At 31.6% G+C, this 9,640-nt stretch overlaps 1 protein-coding gene across 1 annotated transcript; it reads left to right on the top strand.

Moving 5' to 3' along the window:
* The first annotated feature begins 3,992 nt into the window (after positions 1–3,992).
* Positions 3,993–6,179, top strand: CHAL (allergen-like protein). The gene is made up of 3 exons (XM_085708661.1): positions 3,993–4,748; positions 4,873–4,916; positions 5,731–6,179. Exons 1-3 carry the CDS (start codon positions 4,625–4,627, stop codon positions 5,971–5,973), a joined length of 411 nt encoding a protein of 136 aa, XP_085564787.1. The 5' UTR covers positions 3,993–4,624; the 3' UTR covers positions 5,974–6,179.
* The last annotated feature ends 3,461 nt before the right edge of the window (positions 6,180–9,640 follow it).

The following is a 9,640-nucleotide window of genomic DNA, read 5'->3' as shown; positions in this document are numbered from 1 at the left end:
AATTCAATAATTTGTCATTTTTTTAACTCCTTATATGAGGTGACATATTAACTATCTCTATGACATTCCACATCATAATACCAGTGTGACAGAAGATATTTTTGGATTGCATTTACTTGTAAGGTCTAATTAAACTGTAAGTGGAAAATTATGGAGACCAACTTGAGTGAGTTTAAAATTCGCAGCCAGTAATTTCTCAACACAGTTAACTTCTAATTCTAATTTGATTGAGAACCCTGTAATTCAAACTATTTTTTTCTTCCTTAAACTCCATTTTGGGTTGATAACTTGATAGTTTTCTATTGGCCCCATATACGAAAATTGTTGTTTACCTTAAATGATTTGTTATCATACACATAGAAATAACCAAAAAAAAGTAAAAGTCATCGTGAGTATATCTCAGTTGGCAGGCACATACATTATTATATGCAGGGGTCAAAGTTCGAACCTCGGACACCTCACTTATTCACCTCGAAAAATGTGAATTCTAACTTGCCAAAAAAAACGACAAAAATATCCCAACAATAGTTAACTACCGTTCGCTCCAAAAAAGAAAATTAAGCGGTGAACTATAGTTAACTATAGTTGAAGGTATTGAATGTCTTTTCCGTGTGTGATAGCAAATCATTTAGTTTAAGAAGCAATTTTCTTATGTTGCCTTATGTACTAAGCCTCTCAATATGGGCCCATAAAGAACTTCACTATACCCACAAGAACCGTCGATTATCCTTGGAAAATTACTCTTCCCACTTTGAATTTTGCTCATTCCTTTAATTCAGCTTGAGTTAATTCACGTTGAGGTTGGTTGAACCGGATTAAAAAGTGATTGAACCAATCTTAAAAATGTCAACTCACGTTGAATTAAAGGAATGAGCAAAATTCAAAGCGAGAAGAGTAATTTTCTTATTCTTGTCTATTAGGTAAAATTGGAGGGATATAGTTGGATGTGAATGTTATTTTAGTGGAAGGTAAAAAACACCTCCATGAAAATGTCAAATTCAAATCCCTACTAAATAGAAGGAATGGAACATAGCTCCATGTGACATTCGAATATCTGTGTTGCAAATTGTGGTATATGGTAAGCTGTAACCCGACCAAGACCAAATTAACATGAGAACAAAGATATGCTCTTGTGAGAGATTTCATACAAGGGGACCAATTGCCTCTCTATTTTGATGTGGACACTTGTATTAGTCAAGATTGTCTTCAGCTACTTTATTTCTCAACATTCACGTGATATTGTCCTTAAATTAGCAATGGCATGGCATTATAATCATGAAAATTTGATGCAAGCTTATGATCATAAACAAGAGTCAACATTAAACCTTAATTACAATGATCAAGGAAAAGTTCCAAGCATCTATGATGATGAACCAATTCTCATCACTAGTATTAAAGTTTGAATCAATTTTGTTTTTAGCGGAATAAAGTTTATTTCGTTTGCATCTTCAAAAATATTTATATAGATATTTTTTTTTGGTACAAATTCATATAGATATCTAATCAAATATCACCTATTATATATTTTTATTGTATTATTTTTAAAATGCTTATCCAAATATTATCTGAGCACAAATAACTTGGAGATATGGTAGCCCACTACCTCATGAAGTTGAAGCAAGCAATATTTTGGTAACGGATTTCGGGTTATTGTAGTGCGTCTATAGAACTAGATTGCAAGTTAGTGATTGATGGAATTGCCGGTAAACCCAACTTTCGATCTAAATTTGGTCCTATTTTGTACGCTTGTAAAGCTTCTTTACAAATTTTATCAAACTTTTGGATAATTTTACTAGGAGACAAACCAACAATATTACTCACTTATTAGCTAGAGCATCAATATCATTGTCTTTTGTTAGTCGCCAATATTTTGATTATATCTCGTCTGTATTGAAGATACTTGAGGAATGAAATGAGTTAATTTTATTTATATAAAAAAAAATATTTATCACATCAAAACTGATTTAGACATTACCTTGTGTATGATGAATAGCATTAATGGGAAAACATCCATACATAAAGCACACAGATATATTCCCTGTCATAGAATCGACCATTTTTCTTACATATTTGTTCCTACCTTCTTGCTTTTGGAATCTAAGCTAATTGATCATAGACTAGTTAAACAGTCAATTTGACTAGCACCCATTATTATTACATCCTTTTCTCTAATATATCAAATAATTGGCCAGAGAGAAATGCTTTAGTGTTTCATAAGTCCCTGTCCTTGTAACAACATCTACCCATCATCCTCACACGTGCATTGCCAGTGGATACTCTTGTAAATACATGGCTCGTTCTGACTCTTTCGTGTGAAAGTTGGTCCACTCTAAAACAATGAAAGTCTAATTGATAAGGATGCCGGTTATATCTTAATAAAGATGTAAGTTCAAATTTCAGTATAGGTGTGACGTGATCATATGAGAATTTTGTTCGTAGAGAAATGTAAGAATTTAAGTATTAAGTTTTATATGTGCATATGTTTGGTTCTATGATAGAAAAAATTGATATAAAGTTAATTATGTCTAAATAAAAGTTGAATGTAAAATAATTAATGTTTTGATAGATCATTTAAAGTGAATTGATTCGTATACGAAATGACAATAATCATTGAAAACTTACACAGTGATGTGAAGAAGCCGAAGTTCAAACCATGATCAAAACATTTGGTCTAACAATTTCGGTATTTTTACTAGTTTAACTAAGACTTGTGGACAAAATTAATTTTACTTATCAACAACCAAACATGTTAAAATCTTAAATCAATTTTGTATCATTTAAAAGTGAAACGAAATCCATTATAAAGTACCTGCAAGCTTTATATCATCAACACTTCTGATTGAAAACGTGTCAAATACCCGACATATGTCGATATCCGACATCTATACGACACTAAGATATATGATTACATTCAATTAATCCATTTACTTAAATTATTATTGATGTCCATGTTGGAGTATTTGTACAATTTTGATGTAAGTGTTTCATAGCTTGCAAGTACCAACTCATGTAAATTTTTAAATTTTTAGAAAGAAGCTGACCCATATATGATTACATTCAATTAATTCATTTACTTAAATTATTATTGATGTCCATGTTGGAGTATTTGTACAATTTTGATGTAAGTGTTTCATAGCTTGCAAGTACCAACTCATGTAAATTTTTAAATTTTTAGAAAGAAGCTGACCCACTTCAATATGCAACAAGGTATGCAGTACATTTTCAACCTCTTGTACTTTTTCTTTTCCGTAAAAGTCCATGTGGAAACACTGTGAACTTAAACATTGTATTTATGTGCATTATTATTAAGTACATAATGAGCCTTTAATGCAAGTACCAAAATATTCCAAACCACTTCATCTCTCTATAGAAGTTGAAAGTTGAAACTGCAGTGTATAGACATAAAATAAACTGTTTCAGCCTTGGAACCAATTATTTTAATCCATAATGAAGAAAACTATGCAAATGCATAGTTGGGAGGGGAAAAAAACAAAAAAGAAAGAAAAATAATAATAAAAAGCCACTCTCAAATAATAATAAGTGGAATATTAGAAGTAATCATGTATCCTAATGCCAAACTGTTGCATCAATAATTTATAGGTTGCATAGATGTTTTAAATCGGAGTCGCATTGGTCTTGATATTGTTGAGAATCGCATTATTTTAAAACAACAATTTTGATAATAATGTTCGGTCAATTGTACATACGTCTCTAACTTCTTTTCAAGTTTATGATTTTGTACATATTACAATTACAATATGTATATAATTACTACGGTTTAATTTATAAGATTATCTTGAATTTGATGTCGCGGTCTAAATTGTAGTCGCGGATGGCATTTCATTTGAAATTAATAAGTGCAACTAATGATGACTATAGAAAAGGACATGCATATAAACACAGTTAAAAATAAGTGGTTAAAATTTATAAGATTTTTCAAAGGTGAAGTGTGAGGACAAAAACTATATACAAAAGGGAAAAGAAGTAGAGGAAAACATAGTTAAGGGTGTGTGTGTGTGCAGTGAGCATGAAAGTGAAGGTTTTGAGAGGATTGTTTTAGTTTTTCTGGGTTTAGGAACCATTGAAAGATAGAGAACAAAGAAGACTGCAAGAGAATCAAAGACCTAAACATGGTAAAACTTAGGAAGTAAAGATCTTCATAGATTTACCTTTATTTTTCTTACTGTATTTAACCTCTCTTCAAAGTACTATTCAAACCCCCACTGTCACTGTCTACACACACCTCCTAAGATAAGCAACCTACTATTCCATAAAAAAAAAAAATTCACCTTTCTCTAATTTTTCTACTCTTTCTAGCTACCTGCATAAAGTAGTGTGAGAGTTGAAAAAAGGGGTGTGAAGTGTGAAGTGAAAAGAGTGGTTTTTCTATATTAAAAAAAAAAGGTAAAAGTTAGGTATTTGTTTAGCTTAATACTTGCATGGAATATGCAAAGTTTGAATATGTTGAAAAACATCACTATTATTGGTTTATAATTTGAAACACTACCTTCCATAGGGTCATAGCTAGAGAAAAAGAAAGTTTGTGTGTGCGTGCGTCAATCATATATATCTACATAATCATACAAGTAGTGCTTTTATTGAGATTTAGTTTTTTCTTTTGTTCATGGAGAGGAAGAGAAAAACCACTAAGCTCATGAACAAAATACATCTTTGTTATAGTTTCTACTTTTTCATTCTCTCAATCATGTTCACCAATACTTCTACTGCTTCAACCATTAAATGTCTAGGTATGCAATTCTTCCTCATTCTTTAATTCTTCTTAATCTCTAATACATGTTTAAATGATAAATTATTAAATTTGTTACATCTTGTTCATCTAATTCAAACCTTCTAGTTCTTTCTTTATTGCAGATACTAGGTGTACCATATTTTTCAAATCTGAAATAGATTTACAGGTATAGTCACTCACTATTCTTGTCAATTTCGTATACATTCTTTCTGATTACTAGTATTTTTCAATTAATACTATCTTATCTTTAGTACCATTTACATAAAAATTACCTAATCAACATTTTTTTTCTGCATTATAATTTAGCTACCTAGGTCTAACTCCAACATTTTAGTAGAGTGAAAAAAAAAATTACTCGGTAAAAAAAAAATAGTCACAATATTATTTTCATATAATGGTCACTAGTGGTGGAGAGAGGTTAGAAACAAATTATGGAAAGACAAAAACAGAAATTGGCTAATATGAGCCAGAATAGATTGCAGGGTGTGTCTATGGACCCGATGCAATGTGAGCCATCATATGTGTGGAGTCCACTGTATGATATTAATTAGGCAACACATGTCATGGTACTAGGGAGTTCAGTGTATTGAGAAGTTCGTACTAGAGAATGTGTTGAATGTTGATAACACACCTCTTGCATAAATTATATTCAAAAGTGAGATGCAGTTATAAATATATTCAAAAGTTGAATGTTATGGTAACAATTTCAGTTGCATATGGAAATTTAAAACTATGTCAGAGATTATCATATTATGAAGTGTGTGTTTGATTTTACCGTGAACATGTCAGAATAATCACGATGACCTACAGTAATTTTATAGAAGCTACAAAGTGTGTATTTCTAGACAGTGTAGTTTAATATACTACATGTTTGGCTTTTGTAAAAATGATATGATTATTTTGGGCATTAACGAAATATGATAATTACAATTGTGTTATTTGAGCATTAACGACCGGTTAATTATGATTATTATGGGCAGCAAGTTAACGTGGAAACTAAACAAGGCATGGAGTCTCAAGGAAAATCAATGGTCTCCGTAGATTGGCCAAGAAGGTTTCTAGGTGGACCCGGGTCATTTCCGCCGCGATGCAACGCCAAGTGTGGCAAATGTATACCTTGCAAACCGGTCCACGTGACGGTGCCACCGGGAACACCGGTGACAGCCGAGTACTATCCTGAGGCATGGAGATGCAAGTGTGGCAACAAGTATTACATGCCATGAATATTTAATTTTCTCTATGTTTGATATATTTGTTTTAAGTTTACTATAAAGTTGATCACTTCATCTTAGTAACTATATGAAGACTCTTATCCTTTTGAGATGAGTTGTTTTAGTTTTAGTTTGTGGTAGATATTGAATATGAAAACATAGTACAGAACTTGATTTGACATATATAAAAGAACCTCGATTAGACCTATTAATGTAAACATGCATGGATGTGGTGTTTAAATTATAAAAGATGTTGACTAATATGTTATTATTAGATGCAAAATTATGTTGTTTTATCATTTGGCAATCTATGAAGACAAGTTCATTCAACAGGGCCATTTGATGGTGAATTGCATCTGTTTGGTTTGTTAGTGTTAGAATTTGGGTTGGGTCGGGTATGGTTTAACACAATTCTTATAAAGTGAGACGTGTCGTTCTTCATGAACTTGGTTTTAACTTAGTCTATATTGAAATGGTGGATGGTTTTGTGGATAAACTTTAATACCATTTTAGGTTTGTTTTGTGGATGACAACTATTTGTAATTTGGAGCTTCTTTGAGTTTTTATCGCTCTTTTTATTTTAATTTTATGAAGGGCTTTATTTTATTTTAACTCATTTGCGTTGGTTTGGTGTTATTGGCTCGAGACATAATAATTTACTCCTTAGTCTTAGTTCTATTCTTCCGATGTCAATTTAAGTGGGTTAATTTAACTCGTTAAAAATAAGGGTTTTCTTTTATTTTTAATTAATATGACACGTTGAAACGGTATTAAATAGAACTTTAGTTTAACAACAAAACACAAATAGTGAAGGAGAACAATTTAAAGGTTTCTGGCTGGAATATAATGCATACTTCACGTGCACCCTTTTGTCAAAAGACATGATAGGCGATGGAATATTATCAACATAATTGATATGAATCATGTTTGTTTGATAGTTTCATTAATATACATAAAAGTTATGATACAACTCATGACATTTCATTATAGGGTGATCCATTTAAATTTGTGGTCCACCAATTGTCATTAATTCAAAGAAGAAAACCATGATATGGTCAAAATCAACTTTCCCTACGGTTACGCCATGATGACTTAGACATGATTTTATACTTCAAAATGATCGCAATGAAGTGAAAAGGAGTCAAGCAAAACAAAACGAAATAGACTTTTCATTTCATATATACACTTTTCTATATGCACCGGTCACATATTTTAATATATATTTTGGTGTGTTAGTTTAACTTCTTCAAAAGAAAAAATCATTGATCACATGATCTTCATACCTTGGTTAAAGGAGATTAGTTAATATTAGATTAAGTAATATAAAAAAAGTATATACATGTTAGGAAAATACTAGTGCATGTGTTGTTATTGGAAACTTTATCAAGAAGCACTTGTGAGAAAGAAGAAAAAAATTACAATAATTATAAGTATTTTAGGCAACAATTTTATTTTATTTTTCACAAAAGCAGCATTAAGTCGCTTCATTTGAAACAATATTGAGACAATTCATGTAGGAACGTCAAAGAAAATGTGGGAGTTACCTATTACGAGCTAAAGTATGGTTAACCCCATTTATTTTGTTTCGTAAGGAATTTAATGTACAAGTTTGTAAAATAAAAAGCGAACAAATATCTACCATATCACCAAAATTTGAGACAACAATGTGAAAACTCAAAACTACTGGCTTTGCACTAGATGCAATGTTAGTCGAAGCTCCATGAGATAACTTTTCGTTTATCTTGTAGTATCAACGTAAAAATACGAGTTTCCAAACATACACTAAAGTTGACATATTTGATTTCTTCCAATATTTCTCCTCTGCCTTTCCTTCCTCCTTTGCTTTTTTAATCTCTGGTCTTCTCCCATTTGGTCCACTGATGTACTCTGATAATTCTGAGTCTTCATCTCTGATTTTTATATGTCTATTTGCTAGTCACGCCCCTTCAGAAATTCCTGCAATTTTCTGTTGTTGAAGGCCATTATTTAAAAGCCTATCAGAGTTTGTATTACATAATTGGGCTTCAGGAAGCTTTTGGCCCACACTAGTCTCCCCACCTTCTCCCTATAACCCATCATTCCCTGTCGACCCCACCACCGTGTCATCTTCACACCCTCCGTCCACTATTGGCGTTGGTCTGTGGAGTTAGTCGACAATCCTGAAAGTCGTCTGAGATGTTACATGTAATAATTTAAGAAAATTGAATTTTTTTTTGAATTATTAAATGTAAGAACATGTGTTGATGTGGCAGTGTCGCACATCCACCGTGTTGTAAGCCAGACATGGTTCTTCATTAATTTTACAACAAATAATTTTCACAGGATTTTGAAAAGAAAAATGCATTTTTCTTAAATCATTCTTTAAAATCAGTTCTCCAATAGTTTGTTTGAGGAAGCCTCTCTAGTGATTTAAAGTTTAGTAAATGTAACTGCACTTAAGGGACTTTTTTTTTAAGTTTTATCAAAACAAAATATATTCAAACTATGGGCCTGCAACTAAAAGTATACTTTATTCCAACTAGAAAAATGCTCTTCTCCCATCAAAATTCACTTGTTTTCAACTGAAGTGATAATAATGCTTCTGCGTGAGTTAAATTACGATGCGAGAGTTAACTCACGTATGACAACTCTGCGTGACTTAAGTCATATTCTGTGAGTTAACTCACGCTGCGTGACTTAAGTGTTATATGACAGCAACAAAAACATATTCACCATTCACATTTCGATGACAGCAACAAAAACATATTCACCATTCACATTTCGTTTCTCCCAAATTTTGCGAATTTCACCAACTTCAACCAAATCAACATCAAATCAACCAAATCAACAAGTAAGTTATGCTTATCCTATTTCATTCCTTTATTTTGTTTAAATTTATGATTTTTTGGAGAAATTTGGCATTTTTAGGTTTTTATAAATTTGGTTTGCATGTTAGTTTTTAGGATCGTTAGTGATGAATTAAGTTAGGAATTGTAGTTTAGATGTTGTTTAGAATGCAATGTGGTAATTTAGAGTTTAGAAATTGTTTGATTTTAAGTTGATTGAAAGTTGGACTCTAGGTGTTTGATAAAATGTCCCAATGAAATTTTGTTTGTTTTTTAGATTGTTAATGATGAAATTAGTTAGAAATTGGTTTGTTATTGTTGATTATAGTTAGTTTGACTGCAATGTGGTAGTTTACAGATTGAAATGACATTGTCGAAATTTAATTGTTGTTGTTGAATAGTTAGAAATGACACAATGTCCCTGATAAAATGTCTCATTGATTTTTTGCTTTTTGAAATGTTGTGCAGATATGTCTCAGATGCCTAACAGAAGGGGAGATATGTATTCGGTTACAGGGAGGGCACGGAGAGAAAAGGTTGCACAGCGCTCTCCTCAGGCTGGTCGACGAAGAGGTGGAGGGCACGAGTTTGTTGTTTGTAATTTTTTTCAACTACGAAACTTGAAAAAAAGTTAATTATAATAAAAATGTGTCAGGGATAAGTATGACTTGGTTACTAACTTTGCACTTAGTCTGATTCTATAAGTTGAATTCATTCTTTATGTTACTACCAATTTTCTAGATTGTTTAACCCTAATCTCTTAGTGACTAAACTTTTAACCTTAAGATAACCTCTAATCTCTTAGTGAATTTAAAATCAGGATTAAACATATAAATATAAAAAATTATAATGAT

This window comes from Medicago sativa, chromosome 5 (assembly GCF_051527215.1).
Source record: "Medicago sativa cultivar Bolivia chromosome 5, Bolivia_mono, whole genome shotgun sequence".
NCBI lineage: Eukaryota > Viridiplantae > Streptophyta > Magnoliopsida > Fabales > Fabaceae > Medicago > Medicago sativa.
This window is presented reverse-complemented; position numbering and strand designations above follow the sequence as displayed.

Excerpts from the sequence above, each read along its gene's own strand:
- CHAL (XM_085708661.1), top strand. The coding sequence starts at position 4,625 with ATGGAGAGGAAGAGAAAAACCACTAAGCTCATGAACAAAATACATCTT. Across the intron at positions 4,749-4,872 it reads TTCAACCATTAAATGTCTAG|ATACTAGGTGTACCATATTT; the intron begins GTATGCAATTCT and ends TCTTTATTGCAG. Across the intron at positions 4,917-5,730 it reads AATCTGAAATAGATTTACAG|CAAGTTAACGTGGAAACTAA; the intron begins GTATAGTCACTC and ends TATTATGGGCAG.